Below are 22,499 nucleotides of genomic sequence, written 5' to 3'. Positions count from 1 at the left end.
GATATGAGCTGGTTCTAGCATACCATAGGCAGTTTTCATTTATTATCACACATTTTTTTTATGGTAAAGAAATATTTATCCATTCTTTGCTCTATCAAAATTGGCAACATGAAAGACAAAAGACTACATGCTTCATAAAGAAAAATGGGAGGATATTTTGTTATGGTCTAATATACAAATAGCTGGCACAATTTACTAGTTTGTGCTACCTATATGGGCCCTCTAGGCATTTGCTGCCTATGGTCTAAAGGACTCTGAGGACATAAAAGAATTCTGGGGAGTTTTAAGGAAGTCGTGCTGTAGTGGCGAGAACACCAGAGCTCTCAGGAGTTTCAAGCTTCAATCTTCTGCTGCTAACTTGCTGTTTGATCTTCAGCAGGTCAATAACCGCACTGGGATGTTTTGAATCATAGGCCGTTAGAACTGGAAGGAGCATGAGAATCTCTGTCTAACCACCTGTACCTCACCCAGCTCTGTGCTTCCCCAGGCCTTCGTAACTGCCTAATGGAAGACCTAGCCCCCATTGCTGGCACTTCATCTCATAACACATCCTCTGCTGGGGTGTGACCTGGCCACAGTGGCTTTGACACCCAGGTCCAACCTCTAGCTCCAGACTGACGAGACTCACAGATCGTCCTCTTACAACTTCCAGACTTAGAAGAAGTGCTGTCCACACAGTATATAGGGTCTGACTTCTGTCCCAGCAGTCAGGAGGGTAGAGAGCAGGATAAAGAAAACAGGAAATATTGGAGAGTTACCATGACGTGGGGCTGACTCTGACCAATGAGGGAGACATGACTGGAAGAAGTGTGTATATAAAATGCCCTTCTGGTGGTCCCAAGGGGCCATGGTTCCACATGGCCTAGCTGTGGGCATCCCCCCATGTGCCTCAGCCACGGACTGTATTTTCTTTTGAAGCTTCGTAATGCCTCCACCTTGTGTTTTCCTTCCCTCCTTCCCTGCTTTTTCCTTTTCCTCCTCTCTTTTGCAGTCTTGGAATTGCACTTTTCATTCAAGAATCAGCCTGTAATATTTGCCTCAGACTTGGATTTTTAAAGAATCTGCATTAAGATACTAGTCTCTTATCAAAACAGGAATTCTAATAGATGGCCAAGTGACTTCCACTTGAGTAAATATTTACTGTATTCTAAAAAGCAATTTTAATTGTTAAGAATCCAGGCTCTCAAGGCATACAGAATAAATATAATTCCTATTTCACATATAGTTAAAGATAGAGGAAATATTGCAAAAATGGTCAAGAGTGGGGACTGTTGGAATCAGACAGACCTGAGATCAAATCCTCTTTGTACTGCTTGCTAGGCGTGTGATTGTGGGCAAATGTACAAAATCTCTCCCAGCTTCAGTGTTCTTAGAACATAGGCCTGTGGCAATTCGCCCTGGCATCGCTGGGTCTTGGCTGGAACGGCCGTGGCCTCGAGGAACTTGTTGAAGAACGGGAGGGAGAAGGACTGGCGGTGGCTGGTGGAAGTGTGGTCCAGCTTGCTCCTTTGGCTCCCGCGTCAGTCTCGTGGGTTCAAGTGGGGCGATAATCTGACAGCAGAATCTGCGCTGAGGACGGGAGGTTAAAAGAAAATTGCAATTAAAACTAGAAACTGTAGTTGTGCTCTTCAGCTTGTCAGCTGAAGAACAAGTAAGGGGTTAGGACACGGCATTCAGGAGTGGAAGCTAGGATGAGCTGTGACAGGGCTTCTTGGGGCTGTGGAAAAAGTAGGGGCAGAAAAACACATTTTGGTTTTCCTCCCCTCTCTTTTGGGGAAGCCTGAGTATTAGAAACATCACCTCAAATACTGTTTTCTATTTCTTCCAGGAAATTTACTAATCACTTTTTCATCTTGAAATATTGAATATTTCTCTTGAAAATATCCAAAATTCTAAGAAGAGAAAAGGAGAGAAAAGAATACTTCAACATAAATTATTTTTTGCGGCTAGCTGATGACAAATAAAAGGAATCTTTTCATTGTGAAAAATTGCCCGTTACTATATTTTATAAGATTAACTACTGTAAAATTGGAGCTTTGTGACAGAAGAAAATATATTTGAGGTTAAAAATATCTTTCAGAAAAATCTGAATCTGTATGATAATTTGTGCTATGTAAAAAAATTTTTGAACTACTCTCCATTTTGTAGTGTTTTCATTTTACAAAGAAATTGAGGCTCTATCGATATTTATTCTAGTTCATATTATATTCATAGTTATATGAATATAGTTACGATATTATAGTTCATAATACTAGACTGTGGCTGATGTTGGGCAGAGTTCTTAGGTGCAAATCGCAGAATCCATTCTGGCAGAAAGGAATTTCTCATAGGATCTTAGGTGGCCCAAAAAAACATTCGAGCAGCTGGAGGCTCAAGGCTAAACTTCCTGGGACGATGACTGAAGTCAAGCTGCTTGATTGGCCGGTTGAGGAAGCTGCTGCACCAAGCAATGAATGCCAGAAACTTGACCTTCTTGCGCCGATGCCTCCTGAACTTCAGGAACTTGACCTTGCAGCCACGAGGCCCCAGGAAACCGGATGCCTGCCATTCCCAGTGCCAGCAAAACGGAAGCTGCCCGCAGAGCCTGTTTCCACACGTTGCTCGCTTCTGAACTGATGGTTCAGTGGGTATGTCTGATTAGTGAAGCACAGGTCACATATCTGAGATCTGGCTGCAATTTGAATTTGACTTCAACACTGGGGACATGGGACTGATTGCATGGGAGTCCCCCCAGATATGGAAAAGTTACTCAGAGGAGGACGGTCCACTGCTAATATGTCAAATTTAATACAGTTGGGGGACTCTAATGCTAACCTGTGTGTCTGCTCCAAAGCTTGCGCTCTTAACCATGGTGTTCTGCATCCTCAATACTGCCTCTGCCTTATGCCAGTGCTTCGCAAAATGTAGTTCCTGGACTAGCAGCAGCAGCATCACTTGAAAACTTGTAGAAGTGCAAATGCTTGGGCACTACCCCAGATCTACTGGCGAAGAGACTCTGGAGGTAGACCCCAGCAATCTGTGTGTAAACACCTCTCAGGGTGATCCTAAAGCCATTGAAGTTTGAGAACAGCTGCCCTGTGCAAAGCTTGACTATTTTACCAGAGCTCCTTCTTGAGGGACTTCCCACTTTTTGGAAGCTGAGGAAAAAACAATAGAAAACCAATAGAGTTCCCTTCTCTCCACCTCCTCTGCAGCACTTGTTGTTTCCTGTCTTGTTAATTCTAGCCATTCTGACGGGCATGAGGTGATATCTTATTGTAGTTTTGATTTGCATTTCCCTGATAGTTAATGATGTTGAACATATTTTCATGTGCCTGTTGGCCATCTGTATATTTTCTTTGGAGGAATGTCTGTTCAGGTCTTTTGCCCATTTTTTAATTGGGTTGTTAGTTTTTTTGTTGTTGAGCTGTATGAGTTCTTTATATATTTTGGAGATTAACCCCTTATCAGATATATGGTTTGCAAATATCTTCTCCCAATTGTTAGGTTGTCTTTTCGTTTTGTTGATGATTTCCTTTGCTGTGCAGAAGCTTTTTAGTTTGATGTAGTCCCATTTGTTTATTTTTTCTATTGTTTCTCTTGCCCGGTCAGACATGGTGTTTGAAAATATGTTGCTAAGACTGATGTTGAAGAACGTACTTCCTATGTTTTCTTCTAAAAGTTTCACATACACTGCTGGTGGGAGTGCAAACTGATGCAGCCATTATGGAAAACAGTATGGAGATTCCTCAAAAACTTAAGAATACAACTACCATCCGATCCAGCTACTCCACTGCTGGGTATTTATCCAAAGAACATGAAAACACCAATGCATAATGATACATGCACCCCTGTGTTCATTGCAGTGTTATTCACAATAGCCAAGACTTGGAGGCAACCTAAGTGCCCATCAAGGGACGAATGGATAAAGAAGCTGTGGTATATATACACGATGGAGTACTACTCAGCCATAAGAAACGATGAAATCCAGCCATTTGTGACAACATGGATGGACATTGAGGGTATTATGCTAAGTGAAATGAGTCAGAGGGAGAGGGTCAAATGCCATATGATCTCACTCGTAAGTAGAAGATAAAAACAACAACAAACAGATAGAGACAGAGATTGGATTAGTGGTTACCAGAGGGGAAGGGCTGGGAGGGAGGAGCTCGAAACGGATGATTAGGCACATGTATGTGGTGATGGGTTGTAATTAGTATTTGGGTGGTGAACATGATGTAATCTATGCAGAAATAGAAGTATAATGATGTACACCTGAAATTTATGCAATGTTATATAAACCAATGTTACGGCAATAAAAATAAAAACCAACAGAGTTAAAAATCATGGACAACCATTGGCGTACTTTTACATAGCTCCTTTGTGATTCTTACTTACGTGTAGGTGATGTTTTTGTTTATTAGGACTTTATAAAGTCATAGTAAGTTACCAGAGTTGAAATATATCAAATGTACAGATTTGTTGAGCTGAGTTTTAAATGAAGATGATGGAGTGCCCGAGGCTTTTAACTCGGTATTGCAGACCAGAAGGTCCCTCTATAACTGCATCTTAGAAGCTATATCTTTTAGTTCTGTATAAGCCCTAGAGGAATTCTCTTGGTTGGTTACTCTCAGGTGTTCTTGGAAAACAAAGGGCCCTTGCTCCCAAAGGTGGGAATGTGAATGAGTTGGAGTTAAGCATGCCTCTCCTACTGATCTGTCTGCATGCTTTGGTCTTTATGAATTTAGAACTGCTGGTTTGCTATCAATTTGTAGCCACATCTGTGGTGAATGGGAGAGGAGATAATAGAGCAAATTGAAAAGTCCTCAATCATTCATTCATTTATCCATCAACTCTTTATCAAGCAATCAGTATTTCGAAAGCTTTGTTCTAGTGGCAACTTTTAGGCTAGAATTGAAAAAAAAATTGCAGACCTGAATTATCCCCATATGTGTTATACATGAACTTGATGTTCAAAGAGTAAGAATCAAGTAAAATACTTAACGCAAAAATAAATGGCTAAAAGCTTAGCCCAGCCTTACGTTGTGGAAAAGAAAAGAAAGGTATAATTTGAGGGGCACTAATAGTTACTGAGAGTTTTCCTGGGCTGAGCTCTTCACTAGTTACTTTTTTGACAGTGTTTCATTTAATCTGTGGTCTGTGTGCTGTATGATGAGCACTGGTGGAACAACGCTGAGGAACAAGCCTCTGCCTTTGTCCTCAGGAGTTGACACTCAAGTGGGGACAGGCATGGATACTTTCAGTGTGACAGCTAAACGCCACAAGAGTGTTAATCCCTACCTATAGGTGTGTGAAGTGAAGGAGGTCACTTGCTGGACACACCTGACTCAGCCCCGGCCCCGTCAGGGGCACCCTGTTTCATCAGAATGGATGTGTGTGTAGCTCAGTAGTTTGTCCAAAGTCGGTGTCTCAAGGGGTGTCCTGCTGTTTGGGTGCTGGAGAATGAGAAACTGGGGGGCACAGACACAGGAATGTTATTCGACGTCTGCAGACGGGCTGGCAGTGCAGGGTCTGGGTCAGCCAGGGGGCTCCCTGTAACCTTGGAACAGTGACAGCGTTGGGACAGTAATGGGGTGTTTACCTACCAGGTCTTTTTGGATTCAAAACTAATGAGTAGGCACCCCTGAGACACAGAGATGAAGTGACTTGACAGAGCTTACACAACCAGTAGGTGGCAGGGCCAGGATTTCTCTAGAGTGCCTGCTCTTAGCCATTGTGTTAAACTGTCTGTTTAGTTGTCACAGTCATCCTATACCGTTTTAGGTAGAAGAAACTGAGGTTTAGGAAGATTAAGCAAGACCGCTTGCTTGGGGTCGTACAGCTCAGAGCCTGCTAGGCTTAATTCCATATTGATTTTGCTCCAAAGCCATACCACACATTGCCTAATTACTGTCAGGAAAAACATTTTTTACTTCAACTATGCCAAGTGTAGGTTATTGTTTTTGGCATAAATTGTCCAAATTCACATGGACAAGATTAAATAATTCTTTTCAATGGCGCAGCTGGGAAGACAACTTGAGTGTCGCTTTTGGGGCTAATTTGTTCTGGCAGGCCTTTCAAGAGGTGGTATTGTGTGCTAGAGGAATGATAATCAAGGAGATTAACATTTTCCTGGCCCAGCTCAATGTTTTTTTGTGTGTTGTCTGATAGAAAACTATGTAGACTCAGCTGAGTATTGGTCCCATCACTTGAGCCATTCAAACTTTTATTCTTTTAGAAAAATTTTGGCCTTTTCTCCTAGGCATCTTAGCAACCTGTTGAGAGCTGAAATAACCTTTCATCTGAGTGGAATCAGACGCCACATTTTTCCCTGTAAAATGTCTGCTTGCCACTTCCCTCTCTTGTTCTGAAGGCTTTTACTCTCCTTTCATTGACAGCGTTATGTTTGAACTTTGGGCGTTCACTGGAAACAAAATTGGAATTTACTGCTAGGTAGGTTATTTCGAAACATGCATGATACCCACTGTATTTTAGGCAGGACTGGCTACATAATTCATGGGGCCCAGTGTAAGATGAAACCACTGGGCATTCTCTTTTTATTAAGAATTCAGGTTGATGACTACACAGTGTTAAACTCCAAGTGAGAGGCCCTTCTGAGTGCAGGGCCCTATGAGACTGCACAGATCACTCACCCGGGAAGCTGACCCTGATTTTAGGAAAATTGTCTAAGGCAGTGATCTCCAAATATCTGAGTTCTGGTGTTATTCTGTAACAAAGCTTTCACTGGTTGTGGCAAATAGGAAACAAAAATGTTAGCATTATGTAGTGGTCATAGTTCATAGATCATATACATTTCATAAAATTTACTAAAGGGCTAACCCTTTAACTTAGTATAATAATCCTATTTTTTTTTTGCTATTCAAAATAGCCTTTCTTTTTGAAGTGATCATAATGAAAGGTGTAAAAAATATCCTTATCTGACAAAAGTAACACCTGGCAACCCTTTCTGCTTGTGTTATTTTCTCCCCCATCCCCAATTTGACTCTTTAGAAATTCCTAATGTCTTGGAACCACACGTCTAAAGTACTTGATAAGAATATTTCATTGTTTTCCCTAAATTCTTCATTAGGTGATATCTTCAGGAAAGCAACATATTATTTAAACTTCACGTAATTATTTACTCTTTTGTCCTTAGGCTTCATCAAACGTTGTTCTAAGAAATGGCCATAAGAAGATAGTTTTGCCATCCCATATTCAAAAGATATTTTCCATCCCATTTTCAACCTCTCCCTTACATATAAGGATCCACAAAATACGTTCTTCCTGGAATTTAATGCCAGCAAAATCTACATCTCAAATAAGCTTGCTTGCAGACAAAGAGAACTGTAAAATCCATCACAAATTTTAGCTGAGTGCAAAATTTGATCTTCAATTGCAGAACTGTTTTATACCATTTTCCTAGGATCTTTCTTCCCTTCCTCTAAATGCTTTCTGATCTCTCTTTGAGAAATTTGTATTTTAACTGCTCTTACTCTGTTTTAAATGTTCTTATTGTAAAACTTTTTGGATCTATTCTTTTCTTAAGCATTAGGTTGACTACATATTGTAAATAGTAAAAAAAATACTAGATACTGAGTGACAGGAGCTATAAGTATGGAGAAACATTTTGATGAGCTTGTAGATCTTATTGTCTGGAAGGGGTAATACTCAAATCAAAGTTACACACTTTTTTTCCCCCTGACAGCTTCTGTGTGTGCCTCATTTGCATTTTTCTCATATGATTGTGCCAATTGGTAGTAATAGAAGGAAGATGAGGATGACTTAGCTTCTTGGCGTATGTGTCAATTTTAGGTTCTGCGACACTGACAATGAGGCTGTCATTCTTTTTTTCCCCAGATTTGTAGTCAGTGTGAGGTATGAAGTATTATTCTTTCTTCTCTGGAATTTAAGCTGCTTCTCCAAATTGATATTTCAAACATGAAGAGTAATCCTGGGTTCAACTTGAAAATGCACAAGCAAAAATTGATGTATCTTGAGAATCCTGCAGAAGGGAGCCTCCAGCTTGCCTATATTACCCTTCCTACCTGCTTGTTAAACACAGGACTTTACAAAGTGTCCTTCATTTTGTACTGAATGACTTATAGTTAAATAGATCAAAATTCAGTAAGCAGTGCTTTATTTTCTTAAGAGAAGCCAATGCACATTTTTACTTTTATTTTCACAGTAGATTGCAGTATGATATCTTTTAGGAAACATTGCAGAATGGTGGTTACACTTTCCAAAAGAGGGGGAACTAACTTTACTGAGTAACCTACTATACTACATGTCAGGATTTACCCGTACATTATTTTATTTAATTTTCATAATAACCCCATGAAAATACATTATCTCCATTTTTTGTGTATTAGTAAAATGAGGCTCTGAGAAGTAAATTCCCCAATATGACACAAATAGTAATTTGCAGAACTGCTGTGTAACTGTAGACCTGGCTGATTTCATCTGAGTCCAAAGACTGTGCATGTATCCCATTGAATAATGTTGCTGTAACTGAGGTGGATATTTGAGATCTTCAGGTAGCTTACAAGGAGGGCACTTGGAGGTTGATGATGGTGTTGTATTACTGATCTGTTATCACTAAGCCATACTTACTGCACAAAGACTTACCTGCCGGAGCCAGCCCAGTCATCTTGCTAGAATTTTCAGAGCACCTTGGAAACTACAGTTGTCATCTCTGACAAAAACAAAGTTGGGAAGCCCCAGATTTGAGAGAAGGCCTCTTTCTCTCATCCAGTGGCCTATAGCTATGACATCTCATTTATACATTAATTTGACAAAAAAAATTCTTAACTATGTGCAGAGTACTTTGCCATATTACAGTATCCTAAGGATACTGTAATAAACAAGAAGCATATGGTCTCATTTCTCATGGAGTTCACTGTTTATTGGGATAAGTATATAGTAAACTAATAATCACACGAATAATTTGTTAATTAGAATCGTGATAAATACTGCAATGGAGAAGTACAGGGTGTTATGAATGTGTGAGAAAGGAGAACTAATATGTATGAAACTAAGTAGTGGTCAGCTAAATGAAGGGGGTGCAATTGGCTGAGCATTCAGGCAAAGGGTCCAGATAGGTTTACAATAATCACGTGGAAGTAAGCAACTCATCTGTTAGGTTGCACGAGGACAGAATAAGAGGATTGTGATTACCTGGGTTATCAGACACTTTCAGTTAATACTTGTGGAAACTGAATTCCATCCTTACCCAAAATAGTTCTGTAACATATAGTACAAGCTAGCATAGTACCTATATATAGTAGAGATCACATGTGTTTTTCCTGAATTTTCAGGTTATCTATTGACCCATTCCCAACCTGAGTGACAAATCATTAACAATTTATTAATTACCTCTCATGGTTCTATAAGTTGACTGGGCTCACTTGGGTGGTTCCAAGAAACCCAGATAGAAGCTGCAGGGCTTCTTCTCTAGTCTTGTAAGTCCCAGAACTTCACTCCATTCTATTGGTCAAAAAATCACTAAGTCCAGCCCAAGGGAAAGGGAATTAGACCTCACCTGTTGGTTTAGGAGTAGGTAGGTCACATTGCAGAAGAGCATGCGGGAAGGAAGGTATTGTTGCCACTGTCTTTGAAAAACACAATCGGCCATGCTGAATAAAGGAATTGGATGCTAGTCAGGACTGAGATACCCTCAGGAGGGCTGGTTTGTCTGCTCCTTATGTCTTAAGTCTCTGATTTGATTCATATTTTGGGAACTGCCAAATTCAGATATGACTCCCTTCTGTTAATCAGACCTTACTCTGATTCATTTAATTTCTATGAGATGGCATTACAGAATACATCTTTGCCAAGTATTTTTGGTCAACTCATTTTATTTCTCCAAGTTTAAAAAAATCTAATAAAAATCTAGACTGTAAAAGCTTCATTATCTGCTACATTAGGTTGTGGTAAGGTGGTCAGTGATTCGCTCATTTATTCAATAAACAAAAACAGTGACAGCAAACACTTAGGGTGCTTCCTATAGGCCTGAAACTATTCCACTGTTCCAAGGGCTACCTACTGAATAGTCTTTAATCACAGGACTGAGGGCCCCTGCTCTGTTCTCAGGATGTAAATACTAATAGAAAAAGGTACAGTGCTGCTGTCATGAGTCTCTAGTATAAAGGAGGGGTCTGACTAGTTAAATGTCCACGCAAACGTGAATTTACACCTCGGACACAGAAGCATATAAGGAGAATAACAACTTAGCTTAACAAAGATATACAAGTATCTACTTGGTGCCAGGCCTGGGATGATTTAAATCAGTAGATGATAGTTCCTAGTGTCGATGATGTGTTAAGGTCATTACTTACGTGAGTGTTTTTGGGGTTTGGGAGTGACCTGAATAACTGTAAGCTTCTGGCTAAGTAAACTTTAGAAAGAAGCTGAATTACCGATTTGCTGATGAAGTTTCTTTGAGTGCTTCTGAAGAGTTTGCTCCTTGTGGTATTAATTTGAACAGACGGATGTGACTGGAGAGCAATGGAAAATTGTGTTTCTTAGCAAATTCTCTCATTTTTCTGACAAATCTGCCCACTTCCTCCTCCTAGAAAATAAAATGAAAATAAAGTTATCTTTCTAGTCCCATAAGTTTGAGAGGAATGGTCCCATCCCATAGAAGTAGTAAGATCTTTTTGTTGAAAATACTTAACGAATATTCTTTCAACAGCACAGTGATACAATTTAGAAAACCAAAATCTTTGTATTTGGAGTCAGAAAGGTCTGGCTTTGAATTTCTTCTCTACCTTTTACTAACCAACCATCGTTAGGTGAGTCACTTACTACTTTTGAGCCTCAGTTTTCACACCTGTAAAGTGGGGTAATAATGTCTTATTATGTAAACCGAAAAACAATATATAAAGCATTACAGTATCACCTTATAATTATCACTTAATACTATTTGGCAGCAATTGGCACTGTGGAATACTATATTTCTAGCTTAGACAAAAGGCTTTATCTCATATATATTCTATTTTAAGATAACTGATTTCAAAATAATATTGGATCTTTAGGTTGCTGGGGGCTGGTGCCTGTTTTGTATGTGAGATCACCTTTTATGTAGTCTTTGAGTAATTTACTAGCTTGGTCATCTATAGTTTTAGTGGCTAATCAGCTTATTCTGCTCTATAATAATAATTTTAGAGTAATACCCAGAGAGTCCTTGTTATCCATTTATAAAGTTGGGTTGGGACTATAGTTCATGTTATAACATGAAGCTGTTTACTGATATTTACCTCAAAAAGCAGTCTCCATTCAAACATATCTTATGCCTAATGATGTCATCTTTCCCTACACCTGGTACCAAATTCTATAAAAGGCAGTTGCTTGCTGAAATATAATGCAGATACATTGTGAATCACTGGAAAATGAAAAGATCCTTTTTTTGAGTGAATCAGAAATGAAGTTAACAATGTCTTGTAATGTTTTCATGCAATTTTGTCAAAAAAATAATGCTTCTGAAATTTATATTTGATTTATTTTTGATCCATTTAAAAATATAAAATAACTTATTCTCCTTATTTTTAGCTTTCTTTTTAAGGAATGCTATCAATGCAGTTTCCTCAATCATTTGTTATAACATTACAATCCCCTTTAAATTGGCTGCTTTTTGGTACCGTTGTCCTACAATACACAACACCTGTTGTATATCAAATTAGAGCCTGGCATCGACTTGAACAAAAAGTGTGGTAGGAAGATGATAGAGATCAAGAAAAGAAATTAAATTTTGAGGGCTAAAGTTATTTTCAGGAATTTTTAAAAATGAATTTCTATCTTTTGTGTTAGGTTATTTATACCATATACCAAAAAAAGGCAGCTTCTTAAAAATAGTTATTAAATATGAATCATTGTTAATGAATTTGGTTATTAGTTTAATAATAATCAGTGTTCTTCTGTTGAGATTTTATGTTAAAAGAAGTAATGATAATTTGAGGAAGACACAGGGAGGGGTGGATAAAATGTAACTTTTAGTTTTTCTTCTAATTAATTTGACTTTACCATACCTTCCCCTTGTTGCAAACATTTCAGTTTAAATCATGCCTTGATCACTATTTACCCTGGTCAGTACTTCATAAAAAAGATTACAAACTTTAGAATCACCTGGGGAACTTTATAGACGTACCAACACCCAGGACCCACACAGTCCAATTAAATAAGAATCTCTGTGGGGTAAGAACCAGGCCTGGCTATTTTTAAGACTTGTCCAAGTGACTCTAATGCATGACCAAGGTTCAGAACCACTGACTCGGATCCTGACACAGTGGTCACTCAGAGGTGGATGTGGGATGGTCATTAGCAAACCTCCATCTCCTGGGACCCATTGATTCAAAACCGTCTGCAGCAGTATTCTGTTCTCTGCCCTCAGCTGTTCCTCCCATTGTTCCCACTTAGGAGATGTAAGTATCCTTATTTAGAGCACAAATGGCCCCAGGATGCAGTTCTAGCAAGATTCCAGCTTGGCTGTCACTGTTGACTGGAACTGCTTTCCATAGAGCCAAGCCATTTTTCTCTCAAACAACTTGAAATTTAATATCCTTGTAGACCGGCAAGGGTGAAACAGCTGTCTAATTTTCTCTGTACTCTCAGACCCTGGTGAAGCTTTGAGCTATTATATATCGCCCTAGAAATGGACCAGTACGAGGTCATTTTGGGAATTTTGCTGATTTTACATCAATGAGCCACCCAGGCAGGCTGTGAAGTGAAAAGACCCAGCTGTTGAGAAGGATGAAGCTGCCAGTAACAGCTTTGTGCAGAAGCCTGGAACCTCATCTGTCTTGTTCACTGCTGGGTCCCTGGCTCCTAGAACAGTATCAACCACAGAGTGGGCGTAGGAAGAAAACTTGTTGAATGAAGGCATAAAGCATGAAAAACATAAGTGCTGAATGGCTTTGGAAAAGGCTCTTAAACACTATCCCTGCCCCTCTTCCCACACAACTGAATGATTCTAATAATAGTAGTTATTATTATTGAATGCTTACATGTGCCACACATTGCACTAAGATTACACACACCCTCACATACATGGGCGCACACGCACACATGCACACACAAACACAAATATATTTTTTCTTGTTTAAAACTCATAACCCTGTTAGGAAGGCAGTATTAATACCCTCATGTCGTAATTAGGGAAACCGAGACTTAAATAGGCCAAGCAAAATTTCCAAAGTAATACAATCAATTAATAGTAGAATTGGCATCGAAGGTCATGTCTTTCAATTTCAAGCCTGCATGATAAAACAAGGATATGATGCTAATATCTCTCTCTGTGTCCTCCAGCTTCAGATTCCTTAAACGTTTCTATAAGCATCATCCCTTCATAGCAGTTATCATTCTCAGAAGTTATATTATTCCTGGGTTTGCTCATTTGCCTGCCTATGTTAGAAAATCAGTTCCATGAGAAGAAGGGTATTGTTTTTTTGTTTACCACATTAGTACTTAGAGAATGGTTAGGTACATGGTAAATGCTTGTTCCATGAATGAATGAATGAACCCACTCTAATCTTTAGTCCTTGTTGGAATGATTAGCCTCACCATCCAGTTGCTCAATCAAGACAGCTGGGCACCATCTTTGATCCATTGTTCAGCCAACTGTAATTGGTTGGGTTATGTTTATGTCTCAACTGTCACTCAAATCTGTTTTTTCCCCCTCCATTCCTCATGCTACTGCATTAGTTTAGGCACTTATTCTCTTTTTCAGTAGTGTTCTGATCTATCTCCCTTCCTTGAGTTGCATCCTCTGATTCACAAAACTTGCAGTGATTCTCAACTGGAGGAAATTTTGCTCTCCAGGTGAAATTAGGCAATGTCTGGAGACATTTTTGTTGTCACAACTGTAGATTGCTACTGGCTTCTAGGTGTGACAGGCTAGGGATGTTGCTAAACATCCGACAATGTGTAAGACAACCCCTGACAACAAAGAATCACCCGGCCAGTATCTCAGTGGTGCAGATATTGAAAAACTCTGTTCTAGAGAAAGCTTTCTAAAACCTCATTCTAATTTATGTATAGTCTAACCCTTTCAGTGACTGCCCACTACCAATAGGGTAAAATGCAAACTTCATAGCATAGCATGTGGAGTATAATTATTATTTGCTTCCTTCTTACTACTTCAGCTACATCTCTCATTCTTCCTCTCAAGTACGTGAAGTTCCAGGCACTTTAAGCAATTTGCGTGTTCTCGAAAGCTTTCTGTTATTTCCTATTGTTCACTTGTTAAAATTCTCAGGCAAGCTTCCGAAATGTGCTCTTAGACTAAGCTATACACAGTCATTCAGTACGTATTGAGTGAGCCCATTGTCTCACTGTGTGGGCACTGCGTTAGGCACTGAGGATAGAGCAGTGAATAAAATAAACATAGGCCCTCCCTCCTTGGAGCTTCCGGTCTTCATCTACTGTAGTTAGCTTAGAGCTATGTAGCACTTAGAACGATCACTTCATCATCATTAGACCACTAAATATAATTCGACTGTTACTTCAAATAAAATAATATTTACTTAAGGTCATTCTCAGTTCATATCAAATTCACATTTACGTGTTTGTGTAAGAAATGTGTGTGTGTTTTAAACTGTTGGTTTCTTCAATCAGGTTCCAAACAAGATCCATTCGTTGTATTTGGTTATGTCCTCTAAGTCTCTTAAATCTTTGGGTTCTTTTAATCTGAGAACCAACTTCTTTCATCCCTCCTTCCGTCCCTCTTTTTCTCTCCTTCCTTCCATCCTTCCTTTCTACATCCCTTCTTCATTTCCCCCATCCCTCTCTCCCTCTCCTCACCCTTTTTCCTTCTTTCCCATTCTATTGTTGTGTAGAAGCAATCGGTCAGCTGTCCTCTGGAAACTTCCACATTTTGGAGTTGGGATCTTTCTGATTGCTCCTTTGTCCAGGTATTTAACTCATTTTCCAATTCTACATGTTCTTTGTAGACTGGAAGTTAGACAGAAAGACTTATTTAGATGTATGTATATTTTTTGTGAGAATAATTTGTAAGTGGTGCTGTGTATTTCACGCTGCATCATACTGCAGTGGTAAACAGTGGTAACAGTGTCTAGTTGTTTTGCTTTTAGTGATACTCAGCTTGGGTTCTGATGGTGACAGGTGACAACCTGGTCTCTTCATTGTAAACTTTCCCATCAATTTATGCCTAATGATTTTACCATTCATTGATGACTATTGCACGAATCAGTTAATTAGATAATAAAAAAGGGTGGCAGTCTAATTCTTTCATTCTGTTTGCATTTATTAGGTAGAATTCTCCTGTATAAATTTGCCGCATAGTTACTGTGAAATACAATTTAAACAGGAACTACAGCATGAATTTTAATGTTTGCGTTTTATTCACTAATTTTTAGAGAAATAAGTTGGTGCCTTAATATTCTCTGATGGTATCTAATTGGATTTATTTTGTTTTTCTCCTTATCCTTCCTCTTCATTTCCCTGTGTATTATTGTGAACGAATGGCCCTTTTATGCCTGTTACCTCTTTTAAATGTATGAGTCTCCAATATTTAATACAAATCTTTGTCCATAAGCAATGTATGTTTTTAGTTTTTTCTGATAATTGAAGAAATAATATTTGTTTTAGAATTTGGGGAAAATTCTGTTAGAGAATGAAATGAAATAGGTGTTGTTACTTAACACAATAGATCTTATTGTGCCTGATTTCTTGCCTCCCTCTATAGACACTTGTTGAACACCTACTATGTATGTAGGTGACACCTACTATGTGTCAGACACCAGGCTAGACACTGTTTTTGTTGCATATTTACTTTTGGTCATAATATCTGTGAATTATTTAGACTCAGATACCATTGGAATATGCACCTTGCTAGATAATCTAGAGATGTCTCAGAAACCACCCTTTGCAGGAGGCCTAGGGAGGATCGTAGGTCAGAGTGGAACCTCTCTAACATGTATATAGTTCCCTTGTGTGAGCAAGTGGTAGAGGTTCTTGAACAGTGACATTTTCTAGATGAGCTAACTGATTAGAAAGGACTTAGCCAAGTTAAGACAGGACCCCAAGTTTAAAATAGTTATTCCAATTTTTTGTTTTGCAATTGATTTCCTAGACTTTCTTGATCAGCTCTTGCCATCTCCGTTTTCCTCAGTTGCTTCACATTTAACACAAGGTGTTCCTGCCAGTCTGCTTATCTTTTAGAAGTATGGTGTAGTTTAACCAGTGTTATATAAAATGCATAAGTCATAATTGAGTTTTCAATATCCTATTCCTGTCTGTGTCTTGCTGCCATATAATTTTACCTGGCTGATGCACACTTGGAGTTTTTCTGTGCTGTCAGTGGACTGTTATATAGTTGATTATAGCTTAAATTACCTTTCATTCTTGGAAACTGGAACACGAAGAAGGATCTAGCTTTTTTGCTTGTCACATGTCAATTTTAAAAATTATTATGAATATAATAGTTACATGAACTGGCAGTAATGATAGAATCACTGAATGGTGCTGGTCCTTGTCTGATCGCTTACACCAGTGATGTTTTTTATGTATCCACTCATTTTCTCTTGATTAAAATTGGCTATATCTTTGGATTATCTGCTTTAAAATATTTTTAAGACTTAAAAAATAATTTTAATGAAAAATAGCTTCAATTTATTGATTACTTACTATGTGCTAGGTCTTATGATACTGTACTAAATTTTTAAAAATATACCTTATATTATTTGATTTTTAAAGCAACCTAAAGGGTTTTCAGAAGAAAGTTGAATTTTATCTAGGTTGAATAATTTTCCTAGTGTACCCTGTATAATTGGAAGTAAAGTTGGGATTAGCTGAAGTCTGCCTGACTCCAAAGTTTATGCTCTTAACTATGACTTACTGTCATGTCTAAAAAAGACAAATTTCCTTTCTATAGAGAGCTATTAAGTCATCTTTTTCAACCATGATAAATGCCTGTTTACATAAGTGAGTATATATTTATAAGTATGCACATATTACATGGCTCTTAATAACCTAGAAACTCATTACTTAGTATCAGAGGTAAGTGACATGTAAGAGGCAAAGTTTATAGCCCAAAAAATTAAAAATATATTCTGTTCTTTACTTGCCCTGACCTTCAACAGACATTAAAATAACCTGAATGCATACCTCACAATGAGCGTTTATTAAGCTTTCCTTTTCTAACTCATAGCTCTTATCAAATTAATTCTCCAAATTCCTTTCTCATAGTCTACCTTTTAAAAATATCCTCCTTTCTCCTTTTTTCAACTCTTTCCATTTAGGAAAGCTTCCTATTTAGGAAAGAAGTAAGGGAAAATCAAATTTGTGATTTCAGCAGTGGTTTTCAAACTTTCTTTACCACATATAATAAGTGAAAAGTATCTGAAAATAATGCAGTGGACATTAACATTTCTATTTTATTCCATTCTCCTACCTTTTGTTCCTCTCCTCTCCTCTATTTAAAAATTTCAGTTATGACCCATCGAGTTGATTTTATGATCCATTAATGGTTCATGGGCAGCAATAAGAAACTGAATTACACAATTGTCTTTGATTGGAGAAAGAGAGAAGTCTATGAACATGTCTAAATTAATAATTTTTCTCTCATCGCCCATATAAATGCATGTCACATTAAATTGCTTTGCTAAAAATTACTTCAGTGGGAATTTCTATTTTGAAAAGTCATATTAAAGTAATTATTAATGAAAGAAAGATAATGATTAGGTCTGAAGGGAATGAAGTAAAACACTATGAAAATAATAGGATTAAGATGGATTATGGATTTAGTATATTTTGTATCATTTAAAATTCGTTTTGTAGAATTGTTTGTCAACATAGGAGTTTCTATGGAAAGGAGGGAAGAGCACAGCAAACATTTTAGTAGGGAGTAAAATGACCAAGTGAAATTGTAAGTACTAGAAATACATGTTTAAAGATGGACAATAATAACAGTTGATGAGAATGTAGAGAAATTGGAAACCTCATCTATTGCTGAAGGGAATGTAAAATAGTGCAGCCACTTCGGAAAACACTTTGGCAGTTCTTCAAAGTGTTAAACAGAGTTACCATTTGATGTAGCAATTCCAATTCTAGGTATTCATCTGAAAGCAATGAAAATATATGTCCACACAAAAACGTGTACGTAAATGAATGTGCATAGCAGCTTTATTCATAATAGCCTAAAATTGGAGATAACCCAAATGTCCATCAACTGATAAATGGATAAACAAAATGTGGTGTAGTCACTCAATGAAATATTATTTGGCAATTAAAAGAAAGGAAGTGCTTCTGCCTGCTAGCGTGTGGATGAATCTTGAAAACATTATGGTAACTGAAATAAGCCAGTCACAAAGGACCACATGCTGTGTGATTGCATTAGTATGAGATGTCCAGAATAGGCAAATTGATCGAGCTAGAGAGTAGATTAATGGTTGCCTGGGCTGGGGGTGGGGCATGAGGAGTGGCTTCTAATGAGTGTGGAGTTTTTGTTTTGAATGACGAAAATGTTCTAAAATTAGATCGTGGTAATGGTTGTAAAACTCTGGTAATATACCAAAGCCCACTGAATTGTACATTTTAAATGGGTTAATTTTATAGTATATGAATTATGTCTCAATAAGGCTGTTAAAGGAAATATATATTTTAGGATTGAGTGGAAGTATTAAATGCTATCATTTGGTGAACCAAGTGATAGTCGTTGTGTTTTGAATATGTTTACTTTTAATATTAGTATCCTAGCCCAAGGTGCTTTCATGTTTTGAAGAGCACAACTAGCATAGCATTTTGGCTCAAGTTTCTATAAAATCCACATCCATAAGAATATAGCTAATTAATAAAAAATTATATTTTCAGAAAGATATCTAAAACTAAATCCAATAAAATGACAAAAATAGCTTAAGAACAGAAGGAAAGAAACTATAAACAAAATAGATTTTATAATGTAGGCAGTAGATTTCATGTTGCTAATTTTGATTCCAGATTTTTATAACTACACTTCAAAATTAACCTTTTATTTAGTTCTCCTACTTTAACTGGGAACGTGATTGCTGCTGTTTCAGCAGTAGTTTAATTGCAATTTGAGGTAATTTAGAGATAGATACCAAGGTTTTCATTTAATTTCTTTTTTTGAAAGTAAGTTTATTTTTAAACTCTGTATTTTGGAGTAATTTTATATTTATAGAAAAACTGTGAAGATAGTCGTGAGTTTTCTTATACCCCTTTCTCATTTCCCCTAAGGTTAGCCATGGCATATTTGCCAAAGCTAGGAAACCAGTATTAGCACACTAATATTTTCAAACTCCAGAATGTATTTGGATTTCACAAATATTTCCACTAGTGTTCTTTATTCTGTCCAATGATCCAATCCAGATTAGCACAGTACATTTAATCATCATGACTTAGTCTCCTCTGACCTGTGACAATATTTTAGTCTTTCCTTGTCTTTTGCATGACCTTAACATTTTTCAGGGGTACTGGTCAGTTGTAATTTAGAATATTCCTCAATTTCCTTTTGTCTGATGTACTTCTATATAGATATAAGTGTATACATAGATATCATTACTAGACTTGAGCTGTGAGGCTTGGGGAAGAATACCACAGAGGCGAAGTTCCCTCTGCTCACCTCCTGTCAGGAGGTGATGGTGTCAACATGACCTGTTCTGGTGATATTAACCTTGATCACTGGGCAAAGGTAGTGTTTGCCATGTTTCTTCACTGGAAACTTACTCTTTTCCCTATCTGTATCCTGTTCTTTGGAAGCGAGGCGCATCATTTTATATGATAGAGAAAAATCAAAATGTAGCCCTCTTTTATTTAGACCCAAATACACCTTTTGAATCTGTGCAGTAGGGAGGTTCTTCTTTATCTTTAATTAAAACATCTTATTTCAAATGACAAATTATTATGCTTCTTAATCAAGTGAATTTTGATTTTCATAACAGACCAAAGATTCCACTATAAGTTAGGTAGCTTTTTGGTGGTGACAGTGAAGATGTTAGTGTGAGATGAAAATTCTCATACCAAAGCGAACATATTTTTAGGGAAATCCAATAAAAAAGCACTTTCATAAGTGTTGTTTCATATAAACAATAAAGGAAAGATACTATACCATAAATGGCATTTTGTGTTGTATCTGGGAAGATATGTGACTGTACTTTTCATGTGTTTTTCCATTTATGGAATTCTATTTATTTTTGGAAAATGCATATTTTAGTTTTATTCACTCCATACACTTTAATAATATAAGTTCTATATCAAAAATTGTATTTTTTTTCGCCCAGAGACTTTTGCTTTAATTACCTCTAAGACTTCTCCTATCCAAGGCTAATTCCTCTTGGTCCAGTTCCCTCCTTTCCTCTCCAGAAACTAGATTCCTTCCGTTAGTTCCTTTCTTTGTTTCATTTTCGACCTCTCCTTCATTGTAGGCTTCCTCACCAAGCCTAGAGACAAGCTATCTGGCTCAGCTTTAACATGAACATGTGTGTGGGGATGCCTCTATGTTTGTGCACACACACATGCACACGCATTCTTGCCCTCTTGGGCAAACACATACAAGTATCTTGAGGCGTATGGGCTCATGGTCTGCCTGCCTCTGCCTGTGTCTCTAAGTCTTTCATTCTTTTCCTAAATATCTTAAAAGAGGTTATGTTTACCTCTTTTGTCTCCTTTTGCCATCTTTAACCCGATTTGATTCTGACTTCTACCATTATCTCACTACTAAAATTGTTTTGTCAGTGTCACCAATCAGCTCTAATTTTCAAATCAAATGGACTTTGTCCTACTGGAGTTCAAAAGTCACTGACACACTGTGTTTATTTAATAAATATCAATTGATTGAATGTTGAAGGAACTTTAAATATTTAGTGAAATATTGGCATGTATATAAAAATGCCTTTCACATTATTGTGCTTTCTTAATTTGTTTCGTTTATAACTGCTGACCTCTCCCCTTCCATTTCTGTGTGGTATCTATTCATGCATCTGATGGAGCAGGAATGTCTGGTATGACGAGACAATGTAATAGCTTCTGCAATGTTTATATGATTACTGTGTATTCTTAGTTAAGTTCTCTAATGATAATTTTAGTAACTGGCTTGGGGCCTGTTTGGTCAGTCCATAACCTCCTTTTCTCCAACCACTCTACCCTTTTGGGGCCAAAGGCAAATTTGTACTTGTTCGGGACTAGAGAAAATTGGACCAAGAGGAGTATATCTCTCCCAGAGTGGGCTACTTGTTCTCTTTCCTGGGAAGGATCGGCTGGTCACCTGAACTAAAGACATAAATACTTAAAAATGAGGGAGTAGTCCTATTCTCTGGTCAGATAGTGGAGGTAAAGAAAGATAGTTCACAGAGGCAGAAAGAGTAACCAGCCATAGTGGAGAAGGTTTTTTAAGCAATGTTAGAGAGTCTTTTGCTGGTCAACGCTTAACTTGAGAAATCTTTTCCCAGGCTCAAATAAAGACCCACAAGAGGAGACTTCTGCATCTGTATATAAAGCCAAGCTGCTTTTCACAATGGAGTTATATCTATGCTTGTGGGGTCCCAGTGGGCCTCCTCAGTGGTTATCTCCCTTTCCTCTCCCATTCTCTCATTTAAACTTCTTTTATTTCAAGACACATTGCAGAGAGCAATGGAATAGATGTTCCTATTGGAGAGAGGTGCCTAGCTCTCAGCTGAATATTGTCAGCGTTTGCATGGGCCAGAATAATACTAAATATTAATAACAATGACGGTATCAGCAGCCACTTATTGAGCACCTACCACGTGCTTGCAAAAGTCATCCAGCATTTTGCAAATATTCTGAAGTCAGGGACCGTGTCACTTTTATTCACTGCTGTATCCCCACCCTTGGTAGAATCACAGGGACATAGAAGGCAGTTAATAAGTATTTATTAAATGAAAGAATTGTTCTTATCTTCAGAATAATCCTGAACAGATCTATTACTCTTTCTCTTCTACAGATGGTGAAACCGAAGCTTACCAATAACTAACTTGTACAAAACCATTTATCTAGTAATTGGTAGTGTCAAATTCGAGATCAAGTACATACAGCTTCAAGGCCAGAAATGTTTCCGCTATACCTTGTGGTTAGTAGGTGGATGGATAAAATAATAAAAGAGTGAGTCAATGAGTGAATTGCTCTAGTTGTATTTATTACTCAGCCATCCCTAGGCTACCTTGCCTATGAGATACTGTTCTTTGGTTAGAATAATAGAATTGCACTTGCCCCTGGGGAGAAGATGCCTTTGAATACTGCTTTCCTATTCTCAAGATCCAAAGCACCCGTGGAGGTCAGAAAACGCCAATGGCACCAGGTTTCCGGATGTACTCACACTATAAACACCAGCCAGCTTGGGTAGCTGCAGGTCTCCAAGGCTTCCCTCTCTGTAAGATGTGAGAGCTTGTCTGCAAAGGTGCTCAAGAGTATTTTGTCACCAAGGATGGATGAATGATTGTTCTATCAGGTGCCCACATCATTCTTCTGGCCTTGTGAGCTCAGGTTCCAAATACATTGTACTTATGTAATTCTTCTCTGTGCTTTGGCCCAGAATC

The 22,499-nt window shown here is 37.9% G+C and overlaps 1 protein-coding gene across 3 annotated transcripts in view; it reads left to right on the top strand.

The window, feature by feature from the left end:
* LOC147913780 (uncharacterized) overlaps positions 1-22,074 on the top strand; it is a 236,235-nt gene extending 214,161 nt beyond the window's left edge. For all 3 annotated transcript variants that reach the window (XR_015556312.1, XR_015556311.1, XM_087448606.1), the window contains one exon: positions 21,908-22,074. Coding sequence is in view for 1 of the 3 variants with exons in the window: in XM_087448606.1 (XP_087304732.1) it covers positions 21,908-21,914 (7 nt within the window). In the remaining 2 variants the exon portion in view is untranslated. The remainder of the gene's footprint in view (positions 1-21,907) is intronic.
* Positions 22,075-22,499: the final 425 nt, after the last annotated feature.

This window comes from Ceratotherium simum, chromosome 25 (genome assembly GCF_057802395.1).
Source record: "Ceratotherium simum simum isolate JZ-2026a chromosome 25, ASM5780239v1, whole genome shotgun sequence".
In the NCBI taxonomy this organism is placed as follows: Eukaryota; Metazoa; Chordata; class Mammalia; order Perissodactyla; family Rhinocerotidae; genus Ceratotherium; species Ceratotherium simum.
The sequence above is the reverse complement of the archived record's forward strand: the minus strand, read 5'-3'. Positions and strand labels throughout refer to the sequence as shown.